This window comes from Phalangium opilio, unplaced genomic scaffold (assembly GCF_054372755.1).
Source record: "Phalangium opilio isolate 3A_F unplaced genomic scaffold, DU_Popi_V2 ptg000041l_1, whole genome shotgun sequence".
NCBI lineage: Eukaryota > Metazoa > Arthropoda > Arachnida > Opiliones > Phalangiidae > Phalangium > Phalangium opilio.
The window spans coordinates 1,566,573-1,587,743 of NW_028324165.1; the positions used below are offsets into that span (position 1 = coordinate 1,566,573).

The 21,171-nt window shown below is 38.7% G+C and overlaps 4 protein-coding genes across 13 annotated transcripts; all 4 read left to right on the forward strand.

Moving 5' to 3' along the window:
- The first annotated feature begins 314 nt into the window (after nucleotides 1–314).
- Nucleotides 315–9,772, forward strand: LOC149679236 (uncharacterized). Its single transcript, XM_089835807.1, has 7 exons — nucleotides 315–461; nucleotides 2,056–2,137; nucleotides 2,210–2,314; nucleotides 2,604–2,735; nucleotides 2,821–3,709; nucleotides 5,876–6,727; nucleotides 8,358–9,772. Exons 1-7 carry the CDS (start codon nucleotides 346–348, stop codon nucleotides 9,017–9,019), a joined length of 2,838 nt encoding a protein of 945 aa, XP_089691933.1. The 5' UTR covers nucleotides 315–345; the 3' UTR covers nucleotides 9,020–9,772.
- On the forward strand, nucleotides 9,674–11,174 carry LOC149679237 (uncharacterized). Its single transcript, XM_089834906.1, has 3 exons — nucleotides 9,674–9,812; nucleotides 9,882–10,006; nucleotides 10,075–11,174. Exons 2-3 carry the CDS (start codon nucleotides 9,965–9,967, stop codon nucleotides 10,417–10,419), a joined length of 387 nt encoding a protein of 128 aa, XP_089691032.1. The 5' UTR covers nucleotides 9,674–9,812; nucleotides 9,882–9,964; the 3' UTR covers nucleotides 10,420–11,174.
- A 1,163-nt stretch (nucleotides 11,175–12,337) lies between these two features.
- On the forward strand, nucleotides 12,338–19,598 carry LOC149679238 (uncharacterized). Of its 10 annotated transcripts, XM_089834894.1 has the most exons (6): nucleotides 12,338–12,971; nucleotides 13,040–13,111; nucleotides 13,190–13,320; nucleotides 13,380–13,511; nucleotides 14,754–14,889; nucleotides 14,980–19,598. In XM_089834894.1, exon 6 carries the CDS (start codon nucleotides 15,690–15,692, stop codon nucleotides 18,261–18,263), a length of 2,574 nt encoding a protein of 857 aa, XP_089691020.1. In that variant the 5' UTR covers nucleotides 12,338–12,971; nucleotides 13,040–13,111; nucleotides 13,190–13,320; nucleotides 13,380–13,511; nucleotides 14,754–14,889; nucleotides 14,980–15,689; the 3' UTR covers nucleotides 18,264–19,598. The 10 variants fall into 10 exon arrangements, with proteins under 10 accessions (XP_089691020.1, XP_089691022.1, XP_089691021.1 ...); XM_089834896.1 differs by lacking the exon at nucleotides 13,380–13,511; XM_089834895.1 differs by lacking the exon at nucleotides 13,190–13,320.
- LOC149679239 (uncharacterized) lies at nucleotides 18,458–19,141 on the forward strand. Its single transcript, XM_089835808.1, has one exon. The coding sequence runs from the start codon at nucleotides 18,458–18,460 to the stop codon at nucleotides 19,139–19,141; it is 684 nt and encodes a 227-aa protein (XP_089691934.1).
- Nucleotides 19,599–21,171: the final 1,573 nt, after the last annotated feature.

The window sequence follows — 21,171 nt, forward strand, 5'->3', positions numbered from 1 at the left end:
GACTGTTTTTGAAGAATAGGATCTCCTAGTTTTATTCCTCCATGGGAGCGCTCCGCGAGGACCCAAAGGAAAACGCTATGAGAGAAGGCAGTGCAGGAGTGCGCCACACTCCCGGCTTTAAATTTTATTTTACCCTGAAGAGCCGAAGCCAAAAGTCGTTATAATGTTTTAGCAGACGACGCATAGGAGTATTTCTACTATTTTAGAATTTGGGGTAATTCAGTAAAAGTTGGGCAAAAACAAATGTAGGTTAAAATAGTGTTTCCCGGCAAATGTTCATATAACTTCAGATCAACCCTGACTGGTAGGTAAGAATGTGTATTAGTGACACTTAAGTCTTTCTTTATGGAAATTTTTTTATTATTTTTAAAAGGTTTCGTATGTTATCTTAACAGGAAAACTGTACAAAGAGTGATGGAATTTGTTAAAGAATGTCGTGTTATGGTCGAACGTTTAAGCTGGTAAGTGATGAATATAATGAAACTTGGATGTCAACAAAGACAACAAGGCATGTAAGGATCCAAACCAGCGTTGCCAGACGTACGATAATTATAGTACAATGCGATAATTTTATGAGTTTTTTCGAAGCGTACGATAATTTTGAGGCTGTACTATATAGTACGCTAAATTCGATAATTCGGCTTAGGCGTACGATAATTGTACGATAATTTCGAAATTTAGCGGGAAATTGAACTAATCTGGGCAGAAAAGTCTCGCTAGGGGTAGAAAAAGGCGAAATAGGAGGCAGCGAATCTTGTTCATCCCATAGTAATAATACACTTAAGGCCAAAGGTTGGATGTGAGAAACGCTTGGAGACCTTATTTATCTATCTCCCTCCGTAGAGTCCGTACCCTTGTACTGATTTTAGTGTAAATACAAGGTGAATCCGTACACCCCTATTGGTTTTACCGGTATTTTGGAGGCGCTCAGAGCGTACGATAATTTTGGTTGAAAATCGATAATTTTTTGGCTTTGGTAAGATAGTTTGGTAATTTTTATCTGGCAACGCATTCCAAACCTTAACCCATGGATAAAGAATGCGCGTGAGGAAATTTGTTTTCACTCTACAGGATCGGCAACTCCCTATCTCGAGCGACAGCTTATTCTGTATATACTCTGGTACAATATCGGTTGTCAGCACGCACAAAGCTAAGTCTCTATGTAACCTAGCCTTGCGCGTGCTGACAAGAGACCAAAAACTTCAGGATATTTTTTAAGCGATTTTAAATCCTGATGATCCTGAAGTTTTTTGTCTCTTGTCAGCACGCGCAAGGCTAGATTACATAGAGACTTAGCTTTGCACGTGCTGACAACCGATGTTGTAACAGAGTATATACAGAATAAGCTGTCGATCGAGATAGGGAGTTGCCGATCCTATAGCGTGAAAACAAATTTCCGCACGCGCATTCTTTATCCATGCTTTAAGGGGCTGTTCAGACCACGGGACAAACGACGATCTTCCACATAGAGCTTAGCATAGCGGGTGGGTAGAAAAGGAAAGGGGGTCGGTCAGCCCCTTTAACCTATAGAATAAATTCCCGCCTTTTCCAAAATATTACTTAAGTGGATATGTTTTAACCCCTAAATATTGCTACCTTTTCTAAATTATTGCTAATTAGCATGTTTATTGCCGCCTTTTCAACAAATTAACAATAAACAATATTGTTAAATTAGTTTCATTCTACCCCAAAAAAAGGAGCACATTTAGCCTGGTCTAGGAATGAAGCGTTTTGCTGTATTCATAAAATGGGGTTGAGGATTCGAGGAATAGAGCTATCTCAATTGTGACGTCAGTGCCTTGGTTAAGCGTCACACATTGACTTTGGGAGTGGGCGGCCATGTTTGGTACTTCTTAGATTTTATGGGTGACGTCACACAATTAGGTTTGTGAGATAGCTCTTAAATTGCAGCGATAATTATCACAATCTTTGGAACTAGTTAAGCTTGCCATGTTTTTCTTAGCTTTTTATAACGAAAGCTACATTGTATGGGGAAACCCTTCTTATTTGTCCGTTTTTAATTTACCTTCATTTTGAAAAATTCTTTTATTTTAGGGAAGATTTACAATTTCACAAACACTCTTTACAAAATTCCGAAATGAGTTTAGTAAATCTTCAAAGGGTGGCCATTAAAGAGGTATTTGCGAAATTATTGCAATATTCCTTGTTTTAGGCAAACTGAGTTAGGTTATTGAAACTCTGTTTTTAGGAAATGGACTACGAAGAAGATTGTAACTATGATCACTTGAGCAAAGATGATCTAATCAATGAAGTAAAAGCTAGAGATGATCGAATTAGGAAACTGGAAGCCGAGGTATTTTTCAAAGCATAGGGGGAGCACAAAAATATGAGACCCTTTTTCGATCATAGCCAATTTTATATGCACAGGATGAGTTGTCGAATCTGTTGTCTCTTAATTAAAGGCTTTAATCTAAGGGGATTGGTAACATAACCGTCGTTATTAACCAAGAAACCCGACGAGGACCTTTGTTACTGATCCCCCTTCCTGTGTGTCATTGGTTTCCCCCTTTTCTTGCTTGCCCCTTCAAAATACGTTCAGCCAAAGAAAGTTAACAATTGTAATTGAATCTCATTTTGTTTAGTGTGATGTCTTAAATTCAAAAATGGACAAAGAGAGAGTGAAAACAACTTTAACGATAAATAAGCAAATAGACGAAATTGAAAGACTCAATAGGGTCATTAAAGGGTTGGAAAGGAGAATCAAAGATCTGATGGTATGCAACATCCTTCACTTTCATAGTCGATTGGAAAGAGAATTACTTTAAGAATGAGAGTTATTGTTAATTGTTTAAAAAATAGGAGAAAAGTGGAATACATCAATTAGATAATAATGAATACGTGAAAACTGAACCTGTTGAAATTGATTCTGCAATAAATGCACAAGAGTTATCTCTTCCAATTGTGGTGCACAGTGTCCAAGGCATTCTGGATAAAGAAGATATTATTCAAGAATCACCTGTTTTTGAACCTCAATATGTTGCGGAGGTTTATAATACAAACGCAGAAATTGAAATTACCTCAAAAAAATATGAATATATGGGGTTTATAACGCGAAATACGAATCCTTGTGTCCCTAAACCGAAATACAGTGACAGTTTGCCTCTATGTCCGCCTTCACCAAAAATTAAGGTCGAAAACCAATTTGAAATGACTCCTGACACGAACACGGAAAGCGATTCTCCACGAGAACCTCTTGAGAACAATATGAACAGTAACGACTCTCTTCTTAAATCGCAAAGTGTCTCGACAGAGGGGGACACTGAGGATAATTCATCTCCATCGAAGAAATTTCGTGTTCCTGAATTGAATGTTGAAGTTGAAAAACAATTGGATCTTTCTCTTGACACAAATGTTGAAAGCGATTCACTAGAATTAGACGTAGAAAACGATATTGATGATAAACAATCAGAAACCACTGTGAGGGATTCAAAAAAAAGGGATAGACAAAATCAAAGTGTGGAACTGTTTGTCGATCCGAGCTCATTGACTGTGCCAGTGTGTGTTCCTAAACTAGAACATAACCCAATTGAAGTATCAGAATTGAACCCCGTCTCTGTGGAAAGCGATTTCCCTGAAGTTCCAATAGCAGTTCAACATAGTAGTTCGGTGTCCAACTCGGAGACATTTGAAGATGTCGCTCCAAAGATTCCAGAAGGTAAAACCTCATCGCCTCGTTCGGAAATTGCAGGTAAGTCATTCCATTCTTTAATAGTCTTGAGTACCTAGATTGAGAAGTCATATTTCTAAGCAACTATTTCCGAATTCTGGGTATAAAGTCTAATAGCGTATTCCATTTGATTGCTCTGAGATCGTTCTCGATTTGCTTAATAAAATCCGAATGTATTTTTTTTTATCATCTTTCAAAAATCGCGAATGTGGGAGACACGAACTCCCTGCCGGAAAATCAGTGTTCAGTTTTAGGATCTAATTCCGCTTTAAACTTGGATGAAAACTAATCTTGGGTTATATTAATTCAAAATCTAAAACGTCACATTAAAACGCGAACCAGGAAAAAAATCTTCAACTGTTATTAGTGTTTCTTTGCAAGCACACTGAAAATTAATTTGGTCAAACAACAAAACCCTTGTTCGTGATCAATGTGCCTTAGGAAGAACGCTCTAGACTTGGAAAAAGCATATGCGAATACAATGGATTTGAAGGCTACAGAGCCTAGTAAAATGTCATTTATATCCTATATGGAACATATTTAAATGTGTTGGACAAAGCGTTCACACTTTTATGTTATTTTTAAAATTCTGCATAACATTTATTGAATTGAACAATGAAACTTTCCCAAGGGTCTTCACTCTTTTCTTATCATCGCTGGTACTTATTTCGACCAAAATACTTTGACAATAGAAAGGGGGTGCTAGGACGGATTGAAGGGGTAACTTGTCATCATGCAGCGTCACCTAGCATTTGATTCCCTAAAAAACCGTTAAATGTTTCGAGAGCAAAGAAAAGTTTGAAATACGACTAGGGGTCGGCGTTTGGACAAGATAATCCACAGAATTTTGATTAATCAGTTATTCATAAATAATAATCAGATAATTATTCGTGATTACATTGCATTTATCATAGACTTCCCGTGGATAATTTCAAATAATGAATAAAGATAAAACAAACAGATATTTTCCTATCCAAATGCCGACCCCTAAATACGACCCTTCGTCAATATACGTCGTTTTTTATATATTTTCTGTGGGGAAAGTCAAGAAGAAACGTACAACGGGGTTCTAAAGTGCAAATATTAAACTGGTTATAAAAGGGGTCTACAACGTCATATTTCAAAGGGTAACGAAGAATATGATCAGTGCGAATATAGATTCAGGCGCAAGTGTCATTTAATCACACATAAACACGTTCATAGTGCTGAAAAACCGTTCAAATATGATCAGTGTGACTATGGGTGTTTATTAACTTTTTACCTCGGTAAACATTATTAATCAACGCTACTATTTACCTCTCCAAGTGACATATGTCATTGCAGGGGGTACTGTTTGGAACGTTTCTGTGTCTGTCTGTCTGTCTTTTATTACACTAGAGCCCGTTCACAGATTGCATATGGAAGTAGAAGTGTTCACGTTTTCCGATGGTCGATAAAAATTGTATTTCACCATGTTAATTTTTCTACTTGAGTACCAATCCACACTATTCCTTCATCTGCCTAGTCTCTCGTCCATTCCACATAAACCGAATCTGTTGCATTGGCTTCTGAATCCACCACCTTCTGGCGTCGATCTAATTCGTATATTTGAGATAAGCTTCTACTTCACCATCATTAGGGGTACTAGGAACGTCTAGCCTCCAAGGGGCGGGGCTTACGCAAAATGTTCACGGAATTTCGCTATTCATCATTATCAGAAGTAAATAGGGGGAAGTACGTATCAAAGGGGGTTTCGAGACCAGTAACCCCCACTTCTTGAATTAAAAAACTAGTCCAAGCAATTAATAAACTGGTTTTGGACCAGAGGAAGTGTGCTATTTCCCAGACTGATTATGACCCTCGGATTTTTGTTATTAAATCAGTCTTATATACTTACACATACAGTTTCATCTTGCAATAAGTTCTAATGAACCTGTCTTAAAACGATTGAATGAAAATTAATTTGAGAGCAAAGAAAAGTTGAAAGTACAACCTTTCTGTTTTCGAGCCAAGATTTCTCCTCCATTTAAGTTGATCTTCATCCTCTTTTTGTTGATATGCTCGTTTATTCATCCACTAACGCCTTTGATCAACACACCTTTTTTATTCTGTAACACTGCGTTTTCGTACGCACTACCTTCGCATGAATTTTATTGTATTTTTGGTACTAAATTATAAATGATGTTTGTGATTTTATATTTTCTGTAGGGAAATTGAAGAAGAAACATGCAACCGGGTTCAAATATTCAACTGAATATAAAAAGGGCCTACAACGTCGCATTAGAAAGGGTAAAGAAGGAAAAAGCTTCAAATGTCATCAGTGTGACTTCGCAAGTACGCGGAAGAGTAATTTGATCAGACACGAACGCATTCACAGTGGTGAAAAACCCTTCAAATGTGATCAGTGTGACCATGGATTCACACAGAAGAGTTCATTGGACATTCATAAACGTATTCACAGTGGTGAAAAACCCTTCAAATGTGATCGGTGTGACCATGGATTCACACAGAAGAGTTCATTTGACATTCATAAACGTATTCACAGTGGTGAAAAACCCTTTAAATGCGAACAGTGCGAATATGCCAGCTCGGACAAGGGTGCTTTGATCAAACACAGACGTATTCACAGTCGTGATAAACCCTTCAAATGTGATCAGTGTGACTATGCCAGCTCGGACAAGAGTACTTTGATCAAACATCAACGCATTCACAGTGGTGAAAAACCCTTCAAATGTGATCAGTGTGAATATAGATGCAGTCGGAAGAGTAATTTGGAACAACATCGACGCCTTCACAGTAGTGAAAAACCGTTCAAATGTGATCAGTGTGGCTATGCAAGTACGTGGAAGAATGCTTTGTACGCTCATCAACGCATTCACAGTGGGGTAAAACCCCACAAGTGTGATCAGTGTAAATATGCCAGCACTAACAAGAATAGTTTAATCATACATCAACGAAGGCATAGCGGTGAAAAACCCTTCAAATGTGATCAGTGTGACTATGCGTGCGCGCGGAAGTATCCTTTGACCTTACATAAACGTAAAAGACACTTGTATGAATAGATGGATTTACATTTTAAGTATGTTGGATAATAACCACATTTGATCCTCTGAATGGGCCGAAACTGTGTATGTAACAATCCATTAAATTTCTCCATTCTAAATTGTATTAACGGAAGCGCCGCTCATTTTCGGAGAAAATACTCTTGGGGCACTATATTGTAACACCGCATTTTCCTAAATTACCGTAATTTTCTTACCCTAGTCCTGGATCTTCATTTGCGTCTTTCATTACTTTAACTTCGTCATCGGCTTTAAACAACAGAGATAGGAAAACGGTCGAATTCAAACTTGTTGTTTTTCCAGTACTTAGTAGGTATATGACGTATAGAGGTTTCATTGGCTGAATTTTACTGTTCAATCATATTGTAACGTATATTTCATCATGCGTTCATTAGTATAAGCAGGAGTTCATGTAACTTTGCACTCTGTATATTGTCTCAGTTATAAAATTTTAATCTACATATATATTTTCGAAAGTTGTTTGTGTGAATTTTTCTCCTTTCCGAGTATGACCAAGCTGCCTTTATATCGGTAACACTATGGGGAAGTTTTAAAACTGGTTTGATTGAGTTCTTCTCTAGACTGGTAATGCGACGAACCCCTAGACATTAAGCCTGTTAAGAACGTACTATTCTGGACCCGTAACATGTTTAAATGCGTTGGACAAAACGTTCACACTTTTTTTTATGTTATTTTATGCATAACGTACATTTGAACTGTAGCACTTACTACCTTGAATAATGAAAATAATAAAATGCCCTCTTTCCCAAGGGTCTTTACTCATTTCTTATAATCGCTGCCAATTATTTCGACCAAAAATATTTTGACAGAGAGGGGGTGCCAGAACGCAATAAATAAATTGGTAACTTGTCTTTACGCGGCGATTCACTGAAAATCCGTCGTTAATGGTGAGAGCAAAGAGAAAATTTTAAAATACGGCCGTTCGATTTTCGAGCCAAGGTTTCTTCTCCATCTAAGTTGATGTTCATCCCCTTCTAATTGATATGCTCGTTTGTTCATCAGCTAACGGCTTTGATCAACAACGCTTCTTTTCATAAACACACTTTTTTCGGTCGCCTCAGCATTACATTTTAATGAAGTTCCCTTGAATGTTACTGTATTAGTGTATTTTCGATACTAAATAAATGATATATGATATATGTCGTTTTTATGTTTTATATAATTATAATCGTTAGGGGTAAGATTACAGGAACTGTCTAACCTCCACATGGCTAGACTTACGACAAATGTTGGCGCATCTATTCTTATCCTGCTCTTTAATGATTCATAACAATTATGAACCTCCTATTTTCGTAATTAAATCAGTCCTACATACTTTAGAATTAGTTTCATCGCGCAGTAAGTTCTAATGAACCTATCTTAAAACGATTTAACGAAAATTTATTTGCGAGCAAAGAAAAGTTAAAAGTACAACCTTTCGGATTTGCATTTATTTAAGTTAATCTTCATCCCCTTTCTGTTAATATGCTTGTTTACTCTAGGCTAACGCCTCAATTGATCAACTCGCCTTTTTTCTGCGTTTTCGTGCGCATTACCTTTTTTATGAAATTCGCTTGAATGGAATTGTATTTTTGATACTAAATTTGTGGTTTTTATATTTTCTGTAGGTAAATTCGAGAAGAAACGTATAACGGGGATCAAATATTCAACTGAATATAAAACGGGTCTGCAATGTCGCATTAGAAAGGGTAAAGAAGAAAAACGCTTCAAATGTGAACAGTGTAACTATGGATGCTCGCAGAAGAGTTCTTTGAACATTCATCAACGCATGCATAGCGGTGAAAAACCCTTCAAATGTGATCAGTGTGACTATGCCAGCACAATGAAGTATAATTTGATCATCCATCAACGCGTTCATAGTGGTGAAAAACCCTTCAAATGTGATCGGTGTGATTATGCTAGCACAATGAAGCATAATTTGATCATCCATCAACGCATTCATAGCGGTGAAAGACCCTTCAAATGTGATCAGTGTGACTATGCCAGCACTAACAAGAGTGGTTTAATCATACATCAACGCATTCACAGTGGAGAAAAACCCTTCAAATGTGATCAGTGTGACTATGCTAGTAATCGTAAGAATCTTTTAATCGCGCATTATCACACTCACAGTGGTGAAAAACCCTTCAAATGTGATCAGTGTGACTATGGATGCACTCAGAAGAGTAATTTGATCCTACACAAACGCATTCACAGTGGTGAAAAACCCTTCAAATGTGATCAGTGCGACTATAAAGTTACGCAGAAGAGTAAGCTGAACGTACATTAACGTAGAAGACACATGCATGAATAGATGGATTTATATTTTAAATGTGTTGGACAAAAACCGTATTTCATCCTCTTTGTAAATGAATGGGCCAAAACTCTGTCGCCATTTTCAGAACTAATTTGAATTGAACTGAGTTTCATTTTCAAATCCTACAAAACAACATAACAGTAATGTTACTTTTCATAATTAAACAAGATTAACGTTAAAGGGAGATATATACACACACAATTTTTTAAAATACAATTTTTGTTAATTTAGCGTTATTTAGATTTAAGACAAAATCTGAGTTTAAAAATAGTCATATATTTTGTGCAAATGAAAAGTTAATTCACGAAAATAGATCATTACTGGTATTTGTATTAACAATTTTAAAGTACCTACATGTAAAGCGTGTCTTTTTCTTTTCGATCAAGTCTATTTTCAGTAACGTGCCTTGTTTTGCATAGGGGTCGGCATTTGGATAGGAAAATATCTGTTTGTTTTATCTTTATTCATTATTTGAAATTATCCACGGGAAGTCTATGATAAATGCAATGTAATCACGAATAATTATCTGATTATTATTTATGAATAACTGATTAATCAAAATTCTGTGGATTATCTTGTCCAAACGCCGACCCCTAGTTTTGCAGTCTTTTTATGGGATTTAATATGAATTTGTTCCAGTTGCCTATGTAAAATGTTTTGTAGTCACGGAGAATTTTGCGCGATAATTGAAAATTATTTTTTTTTCTAATAATATTTTACAATCTATTTGAAAAGTTACTAATTTATTTAAAAAACTCAAGTTCAGGTAAGTTAATCTGTTTCTAATTATTGAAGCCTGTGGTCATTTAAGATATTAATGTAATCGTATTGTCAGCGTTTTAAAAACCTTTCATATACGATTTGAACGAATTGTCAGTAATAGACCCGTTTCAAAAAGGGCGAGGGGCAAAGTAAAGTATGCTTCATATAGGGTGCCCGTTACAACGGAAAATCAGAAAGGTAAAAGAGATAGATAGTGGAAAACATAGAGTAAAGATAAAATATTAAGTGGTGAAACACCCTTCAAGTGTGAACAGTGTGACTATGGTAGCAAGAACAAGAGTAATTTGATCCAACACAAACGCATTCACAGCGGCGAAAGACCCTTCAAATGTGATCAGTGTGATTATGCCTTCACGCAGAAAATTAATTTGATCACACATCAACTCATTCACAGTGGTGACAAACCCTTCAAATGTGATCAGTGTGACTATGCAGGTGCGCGGAAGGATGATTTGACCAGACATCAATGCATTCACACTGGTGAAAAACCCTTTAAATGCGATCAGTGTGATTATTCTTACACACGGAATAGTGATTTGTTCAGACATCAACGGATTCAAAGTGGTGAAAAACTATTTATATTTGATTAGGCCCACATTCAGCCTCGAACAGCGTGGGAAATAAGGCGGTGGGCGCCGGTGGCACAGGGCAAATGACCAGTTTAAAAATTAAATCGGAGGGGGGTCAGTGGTCCACGGGACCACTAAGAAAATTCAAGGGTAGCCAGAGTCCTACCATTATCTCTCAACTATTTCAATTACCCACTTCTTTAGTTTAGCAATGTCCAGTTTTAAAAAATCCTTATTTCCCACCATGGCCTCGAACCACTCAGCATGGCTGACGGAAATACGTCACTAGTCGATTCGTTAATCACGTGTTTTAATTATAATCATTGATTGAGACAGAAATTATGTTTAAAATGATAATTAGGGTTACGAAAAAGAAACTTGGATTGTTTATATTGTTCGTCGTTATAAGTGCGGTGTTTTACTTCACTCGCGGTCGTGATTACGTCATGATGAAATTTCAACCAATGACCAAAGAGGATGATTTTGAATCTGATGATGTGGTTTATTACTGTATGGAAGATGATTATTTACCTGTAAATTTTCCCACGGAAATTATTGAATATGAAGAAGAATTTAAAGTTCAAAAGGATGTTTTGTATCAAGTGATTTTGGAGTCAGTTTAATGACGTGGAGTATTTTGAATTATACGAATATTTACGCGTTCGACTAGTGTATTTAATCAGAATTAGTAAAATAATAAATTGAGTTAAACACCTTAATAACCCAAAAATTAAATTTCGTAATAAAATTAATGAACTTCTTCTGATGTTACGTTACATGTATGCTTGTTATTTATGTACAGTCAATTAAGCCTTATACACCCGTAACATTTACGCTTCGTTTAGCAAGTAATTTTGACAAATAAAATTCTTATGTTTGAATATTTTTAGACTGTAGGTGCACTATAATAATAATCTTTATGTTATTTTAACACACAAGAAATCAGACCAGTGTTAACGAAGATATTGTGCGTGATCCACTTATGGTGTAACTATCTATTGAGTTTACAGTTTTGTTATTGCAAATTAATTTTTATTTATCAACTTTAAGACTTCGAAACCTTTTGGTATAATCTATGGCCAGGGATAAATTCAATTTTAGAAGCAGGAATGGAGAACGGTTAGTATTTCCTTCAGTCCGACTAATAGCCCAGTATAGACCCCTCCCTCCAACACGTAACGAAAATTTCAATTATTCTATTGGTTCACTTAATCTACGTTTGGATGACGTTGCTGATGGGGGCGTCAAAAAATACGTAATTCCTTTTTGCCTCTATCTCTATGACCCGACTTTTCTTTCATACCCCCCATCCCGGGGAAGGGGGTCCGGGGCTTTGACGCGCGCCCACATTACTCTGTTCTCCATTCCTACTTCTAAAATTACATCTATCCCTGCTATGGCAAAATAGAATGTATTGCAACACATGTCTCAATGAAATTTCTGGTCATTCGAATCAATAGAATCGTCCGTGGGCGTATGATCGAGTGGGCTATGACTTTCCTACTTGGAGAAGAGAGTGGGATGGAGACTTCATCTCTTTACCTATAAAGTAGCCTCTATAAACACATCTATGGCAACTACGTTCTCCGAGCATCCTCGCTGTTTCGGTATGGGGTAATACGGTACGAAAACGTCAAAGATGCCCATTATGTCTTAAAAATAGAAACTACTCTCATACAATTACAATGGTGCTACGCGGCAGAACTTAATAATCAACTATGGAAGGGTAGTGGCGTCCGCAAGGTACTCCTGGAGACTCATTGCCGCACATGTTCCACCAACATTTTACTCCAGCCCACCATCTCCTCCAAGTTAACTCATTGAGCTTCCATGGAGCAATGAAAATGGGAGAGGTATTTGATGTCATCGTTAATGACCGTTTCTGCAGAATCAAGGCCTGAAATTTTTATTGTTCCTTGATAGCGCTCATTCGCCTTGAGAAGTTCAGATTTAGAATTGAATAATTCTCCCTTTGAAGCACTTTATTGAAAAGTTAAAAGGGGAAATTAGGGAATTCTTGTGCCGCTCTTATACCATCGTCTGCTACTATGACTGCTACACAATTTGAACCGAAATTGGCCCCAACCTGAATGGGTTTTGAATTTTCGCTTTAAATTTTATTATTCTGTAACTTGTAGCCTTTGTATCTTCTCTTTCAGTTTATTTGGCAACATTGGGGGAATGATTTTCGTAAAGGATTTGTTGTTTGTTTTTGATAAAATAGCTCTAGTTTGAAAAGTTATGTCTTTAGAGTCAGACATTTCCGAAATGAGTTTAATAAGTCTTCAAAGTGTGGCGCTTAAAGGGACTGTAAAGAGGTCGGCGGACCGTTGAATATTTATTTAAAAGAAACTCACCCCACCCATCCTCCCCTCTCTTGTGATTGGTTGAGTGCCGCTCTGCTTCGGCGTTTCCCCAGCTCTGACCCGCGATAGTCCGAGACCCCCGCTGCGTTTGCTAGAAGGAAAGACTTTCGTTTTGCTCACCCCCCCGGGGATTGTGACGTCAATAACAACGTTTTAAAAAAAAAAATTCCAACGCTCCGCCGACCTCTTTAGAGACCCTTTAAAGAGGTACTTGAGAAATTATCCGTGGTTTGCACAGGAATTTTAAATTTCAAAAAACTGGACTTTGTTTATAGGAAATGGAGGAGAATGATTGTAACTGTGATCATTTAAGCAAAGATGATCAAATAAAGCAGCTAAAAGCCAAGGTGAGTTTCAAAGCCTATAGCGTTTTGACCAGTACAACATGAGCCATCCAATCTAGTAAGACTAGTATCCCTTTAAAGCGAGTCTCAGCTGTGACTGTGGTTTAGGGTAAAAAAACGGCACTAGATGCTCCCATAGTCGAGGGGTGGAGTTGACTGACCCAACAGGGACTTGGCAATTCGGGCTTAACTCCGCCCCCAGCGCCATTATGGTATGTTTTTTTAACAGAATGAAAGCTATATAAGCCCCTCCTCCTGGTATGTTTTTTAGCACTAGTGGAAGGTAGCCTGACGTTGCATGACGTAGTACTGCCAAGTCCCTATAAGCTTATCAAAGGCTAGGTCTAGCTCCGCACTTGAGGACGATTTCTGATTGGTTCCTGCCTTTGGCTACATAAAATTGGTGTGTATTAGGTTAATCAGTGTGTTACGGGCGCCACAGTAGCTGATATTTGCTTTAAAGTATAAATCGCAATAGAAAAACCTTAGGCTTATGGAAACACATCCCTCGACCATTTATAGCGTTATTAAAGGGCAACACAAATGCCTTGTGGGAGCTGTATGCCCACACACCGGCTATTACTGCCAAACCACAAGGGTCGGTTTTTCTGCTTGCCTGGGCACCTTTGCTAGTGTGTTCCAGGCGGAAATTGCCGCGATCTGTTATTGTGCAGATTACTGTATTAACAAAAGGTATACCGGACGGACTGTGAGAATTTACTCTGACAGTCAGGCCGCCTTGAATGCGCTGAACCAATGTGAGATTACCTCTCAACTGGTGCGCAGCTGCCTTGATCTGCTAGCGCGACTGGCGTCCTGCAACAGGGTTCTGTTGTATTGGGTGCCAGGGCATAGCGGGTATTATGGCAATGAGCAAGCCGATAGTTTTGCGAAAAGAGGCTCGGAGGCCAAGCTCTTGGGGCCGGAGCCGGCCGTCCCCATCCCCTACGGGCACGTCAAACGGAGTCTGCATGACAGGTTGACTGTCATACAAAACCAGCTCTGGCATAACATGGAGGGCCAGAGACAGACAAAACAGTTAGTCAATGGTCCCTGTAGGTCTCGCGCTAGAGACCTAATTTCGCTCAGCAGATGGGATATTAGGCTGGCCACCGGTCTTCTGACCGGACACTGTCGGCTTAATAGACACCTCCATCTGATGGGTTTTGCTGACGACCCTCTCTGCAGGTCGTGCCGGGAGAAGGATGAAACATCCGCTCACGTACTCTGCGAGTGCGACTGCTTCGCCTCGCTTAGACTAGAACATTTTGATTCACACACTGTGGAGCCCTCAAGGGTCTCCTCTATTGCGGTGGAGCGAATTCTTCGCTACGCTGCAGCTACGGGCCTATTCAAGGCCTGAATACGAGGATGCACAATATGCCTTTGGCATCGGTGCTAGGGCGCGTACCCTCCTCAATAATAATAATAATAATAATAATGCCCACACACACAAACTGCAGCCTTGCTTATAGTTCTTGCAAAGCTATCGCGCCCCCAAGCCTCTGGTGGCGCCCTTGACGAAAAAACTCCTTCTGTTTCCCCCTTTATTCAAGTCATTGATTTCTCTGTTTTCTTTCTGGACACTTTAAGACATTCTGCATATAAGAAAGTCCCATTTTGTAATGCAGTCTATTTTTTTCAGTGTAATGGTTTAATATCAAACATGAAAGAAGTGAGAATGACAATTTTATTTATGATAAATAAGAAACTGGACGAGATTGAAAGAAAGGCTCAATGGGGTCATTAAGGAGTTGGAAAGTGAAATCAAGGATCTGATGGTTTGTAACATTCTTCATTTTCGTAGTCGATGTGAAAGAGAATCAGGTTAAAAGTATTAGTTCAATTATTGTTAATTGTTTATAACGTAGGAGGAAAGTGGAAAACATGAAAGAGCCAACATTGAATGCGTGAAATTAGAGCCTGTTGAAAAAGGCTTAGATTTAAAGGCTAATGGTCCCACACTGTTCCCAGCTATAGTAGGTTGTCTACCTGATGATATTAGGTTAAAATATAGCATGCAAAGAAAGGACATTGAGGACTGGGATGTAGAGCATTTAATAAAGTTCATAAAAAGTGAAGTTCAGGGTAGAGAGACTAGCGCCAGGTTAAAAAATATCAAGTGTGACAAACGCGTGTCAAAATCGGAAAAATACCAGACATCTGCACCAAAATACGAGCATCGCGAACGACCTAAGCCTAATTATCCCAGCGCCACTGCATTAAACGTAAGCGTTACGCCGGACCGCGAATCTACTGCATATTCTGCAAAGTTTCCGCTCACCCTACCATCGAATGCGCGAACTATACCCTAGAAGATAAGAAAGAAATTATTAAAAGCCAAGGACGATGTTTTATATGCACCCGAATCGGTCACACCGCACGTCAATGCAGTTCTCGCTTTCAAAGCTGCAAGATTTGCCGTCGACGCCATAATTGCGTAATTTGCGAAGACAATAAGTTTCACAAGAGCGATAAAAACGAAAGATCTCAACCCCCTAAAGAAAATAGAGTTACAGAAGCCAACCCAGAAACCGTACCCAAAAGAATCAGCGTAACCACTGTCGCAGGATGCCGAAACATGGTTGTCTTACAAACTGCCATGGCCCTAGTTAGTTCACCAGAAGAAAGCGGAAGCCAACAGAAGATTAGATGCCTATTAGATAACGGAAGCCAAGCCACATTCATAAAGGAAGACATATCGAGAAAACTAAATCTACCAGTAGTCGGACAGCAATCATTGGAGATAGCTGAATTTATGAACGCTGCTCCCCGCAAGTGTACCAGAAGAGTCGTACGAGTAGCCCTGAAAAACGCGAGAGAAGCCAATGAAGTGATTGAAATCACCGCCATAGAAGTACCGTTCCTTTGCAACGCCCTAACCCTCGTAAACTGTACCAAAGTTCAAGAATTTGCCAGATCGCGTAACCTAATCTTAGCCGATGAACCCACAGAAGATACGCCCACAGCCAGCAGTATTGAGCTATTGATAGGAGCCGACCAGTATTACGACTTGGCTTCAGGAAGAATCGAGATGATAGACGGAAAACTAGCAGCAACTGAAACCAAGATCGGATGGGTTATACAAGGACCCGTAACCTACACTCTTTCAGTCAACAATACCCAAATAGTGGCTATGCACATAAGCGTATCAGAAGCAAAGCTGTCAGAGACCATGTGCAAATTCTGGGATCTTGAATCTCTAGGGATTCATGACAAGCCAGACGAAGATCCTAATGGTACAGAAGTCTTAGAGAAATTCGAAACAGAAACCACCTTTGAAGACGGCAGATACCAAGTCAAATTCCCTTGGAAATTACCTAAAGAAGACTTGCCAAATAACCTACCATTAGCAACGCAGAGAGCTAGAAGCTTAGTACAGAAATTCAAGAGAGATCCCATCCTATACCACGAGTACAAAACCATTATTGAAGAACAAGTAAAATTAGGGATAGTTGAACCAGTGGAGAATCCAGAAATCCGACCAGTAGGAACCTATTATTTGCCCCACCAAGGGGTGCGTAGAGACGAAAGCTCAACTACCAGTCTAAGAGTAGTAATGGATGGCTCCGCCCACGCTAAAGACCAGCCCAGCCTAAATGATTGTCTATCTGCCGGACCCAACTTAAACCCGGACCTTCTCCAGCTACTACTAAGATTCCGAAGCCATCGCATAGCTGTAACTGCGGATATTGCCAAAGCCTTCCTTCAGGTGTCTCTTAACAAGGAAGAAAGAGACTCGGTCAGGTTCTTGTGGGTGACAGAAAATAAAGGTCGACTCGTAGAAAACCAATTCCAAGAACTAAGAATGACTCGCGTACCATTTGGTGTAACGTCGAGCCCATTTTTACTCGCGGCTACAATCAAGCTACACCTTAAAAACAAACTGGAAGAGGATCAGCAAGTTGTCGAGGCCCTACGGGACGATTTATACGTGGACGATCTGTGTAGCGGAGGAAAAGACGTTGAATCGGCATACAATCTATCCATCTCGGCCTCCAGCATACTTAGCAAAGCTAACATGACTTTGAGGAAGTTTAGAACTAATTCTCCGGAGCTTCTAGAAAAATGGAAAAGGGAAATCGGAACCTCTGTTTTGGAAGAAGATCACAACAAAAAGATCTTGGGGATTCTATGGAATTCAGACACAGATGAATTCTCCTTTGACCTAACTAAGTTGTTAAAAGTACTCCAAGAAGGAAAATTAACCAAGAGACACTTGTTAAGCGCCGTATCTCAAATATACGATCCGATCGGAATACTTGCTCCTTACGTCATTAGAGCGAAAATGCTGTTTCAGCAACTTTGGAAAGAGAAGGTCAAATGGGATGAAGTTTTGCCAGCTGGAATCAAAGACGAATTTGAAAAATGGAGTCTAGAAATGCCCCTGATCCGCAAGATTAAACTTAAGAGATGCTACCACACTTCGGAAAAAATAGTCCATCAAGAACTTCATGCCTTCTGTGACGCCAGCACGAAAGCCTATGCTGTTATCATCTATCTACGTTGCGTCACCGAATCTGGAAAACAAGAAGTCTCATTCGTAGCTAGCAAGACAAGAGTTGCACCAATCGAAGATCTTTTCCCACCCCGCCTGGAACTTATGGCTTGCCTCCTCGCTGCTCGTCTGCTTAGAAACGTAAAATCAGTATTTCAAACGGAGATGGAAGAATACCTATGGAGTGACTCTATGGTTGCCCTCTATTGGATCAAGTCGAAGGCAAAAACTTGGAAGCCTTTTGTCCATAATCGAGTCAAGGAGATCCAGGAATTAACCAAAACAAAGGACTGGTATCACTGCCCAGGAACCGAAAACCCTGCTGACATTCCCAGTAGAGGTGCCAAGGCCGAAGACATCCTGAACAATAACCTTTTGTGGCAGGGCCCTCACTGGCTTAAGAAGAACAGATCAGAATGGCCCTCAGAAAAAATAGAAGTCAAGGACACGGACCTGCAAGCGGAAACCAGAAAAACAGATCTAACCATTCAGAGTAGCCCAGACGAATTCGGGAGAGGTATATCCAACCTAATGGACCTCCAGAAGTATTATTCCATCAATAAGGTTTTACGAATCACGGCCTACGTCCACCGATTCATAAACGCCAGCAGAAAGCAAAGGATAGAACGTGGAGCTGTAACTGCGTTCAAAAGCTAGACTACCAGACAGAAATTGAAGCCCTAACTACGGGAAGCATCATTAAGAAAGACTCGAAAATCGCCAGTCTAAAACCCACGCTAAACGAGAATGGACTTCTGTGCGTAGGTGGGCGATTGCATAACTCAAGATTGACAGAAACCGAAAAGCACCCGATCATCCTTAGTAAAAAACAGCACCTAACGAAACTTCTCATGATAAGAAGCCACTGGGAATGCTACCATTCGGGCGTTCAAGCTACCCAAAATTTCTTCGGAACAAAATCCATCACCTGGAAATTTATTGCGGACAGAGCCGCCTGGTGGGGCGGCTTCTGGGAAAGGCTAGTACGGTCGGTAAAGACCATCCTAAAGAAAGTCCTAGGCCGCGCTACCTTATCATATCAAGAAATGGAAACCGTCCTGGTCGAAACTGAATCCATTATCAACTCTCGTCCTATGACATATGTCTACAATGAAGCCACCGAACCAACACCTCTCACGTCTTCGCATTTTTTGATGGGCCAACGACTTACTTCCCTGCCACCTCAACGACCAAAAGAAGCGGACATTCCAACTTCACAAAAACAAATGTCCAGAAATTTAAAGTCACGTGTCGCGTTAGAACAACGCTTATGGAAACGTTGGAAAAAAGAGTATTTGATGGAGTTACGCAATGCGCATCACGTTCTAGCTAAAGGGAAGCTAAGAGACATGGAGGTTGGAGATGTCGTGCTTATCCACGAAGAAAAGGTTTCCAAACAAATGTGGAAGCTAGCCGTTGTAACAGAAGCAATTAAAGGTCGCGACGGGAATATTCGCTCCTATTTGGTACGCACTCCTAACGGAAACATAATAAGACGACCCACATCCCTCCTATACGCTATGGAAATTAATTAGATCACTTAGATGAAAATATTCTTATAAAAATAATCATTCTAATTATTTTTGGGGGAGTGTTGAATATTTTTAGACTTTAACCAAATTTTATAAAAAACCAATCCGATAATCTGTAAAACTTATATTTTTTTTATTGCAATCAGTTAAGAATAGTATGAAAGAAAATACCTTTAACATTAGTTTTTTAGACTATAGATTACGTCATTTCGTCTAACTGTAAACCGCGGCTCCTTATCTATAAATTTTATCTTAAAAAACTCAACAAAACACCTTACAACCAGACTAGTAAACTAAAATCAAATCACTTTTTCAACTAGAGCTCAGACCCAAAAGGTCAATTTTAAACTTAAGAATAATTTGTTGAATTGTCGCGGACGCTCCAAAAGAGAAAGATTTTAAACTGTAAATTGTCGTCGTTAAATTGTGCTATTAAATAGTAAAATTTCTTGTTAATATTAATTCTCGTGAAATCCTTTCAAAACAACCTTAAGATCACTATTTACGGATTTTTCAGTCGGTTCGTAAGTAGTCCGTGAGATATAAAACCCTAGCTCTCCCAGAACTATTCCACAACCACAGACAGACAAACAAACAAACACACAGACAGAACGTCGAAATTAGAACGTTTCAGTACATACGCCACTCGGAGAGGAAAAAAAGGTTATCTTTCCTTATACAAAAGGGGAAAGTATTTTCCCCCATTTCACACACCTGACATCGGTATACCGAGCAAACTTAGGCCTTATCTCTTCCAAAAAATTATGTTGAGATTACGAAAACGGAAGTATTAATTATATAATAAATCAACAAGTTGGGAAAACCAAAATATTACCTCTCCGTGTCGAGAAGATTATATAACCTGAAGTATACAATGAAAACGTCGACCTTTTTGCCCTCATCCATTCCCGCGCTTTGCGCTTCCGCATTTCATCCTTACTCTCAACATTATCTTCCTCCATTTTACATACAAAAATCAAATACTCACAAGAAGAAGCGGCAAAAACCTGCTGGCTCTTTACAACCACTTAATATCCAACTTCCAAACACAAATATTTACTGGTAGATAAATTGACAACCTACAAGCAAAGAAAAATTCTCAAGAATGGCTCCCGCAAATTTAAAAGGTCTATTTTCAACTAGGTGGGCGTATCTGATTGGATTTAAAATATATATTTTTGAAATTTTTGGTTTGACTCTTATCTACACCTAGATGGTTTTCAGTCAAACAAACAAGGAGCATAAACACAATAATGGAAGCTTCAGTCTTATTTAAAACATGTAAAACAATTATCATCTCTGCAAATAGCTTACACATGTCTTTTTTACCAATGCCTAACCGTTTGGATTTTTCTAAAGCAATCTTAGCACCAAAAATTATTTTTTGATACAAAATAAATGTTTTATATTCTTATTAAGAATAAAACAAGAGGATAAAAAAGGTCTGTCCTCTCGTATTTTTTAAGCTTTTATCATGATTACTCTATACAACAGTAACAAGGAGTATAAACCCATTAGTGGAAGCAGTATTTTTTCCGAAACAATCTGGCTTATGTTTAGTGGTCGGCATTTGGATAGGATAATATCTGTTTGTTTTATCTTTATCCATAATTTGAAATTATCCACGGGAAGTCTATGCTTAATGCAATGTAATCACGAATAATTATCTGATTATTATCCATGGATAACTGATTAACCAAAATTCTGTGGATTATCTTGTCCAAACGCCGACCACTACTTATGTTTATCCTCTCTAGACTTCGCTAAAAACGTATTACTCCTACGTAAAAATATTAATAGACAGGCAAGGATTCATACCATTATAGAAGGAGCGCAATATTATCCATATTTTCATTTCTTATACAGAGAATATAAATTATTATGTTTCTGAGAGGAGCTTCCCATTTTTGTTGTTGTTTTGAAAAATATATCGCAATGCACGGGCCTTGATAGATATAGGAGTTAATGAATGAAATATATCTCAATGCACGGGCCTTGATAGATATAGGAGGCAATGAATGAAATATATCACA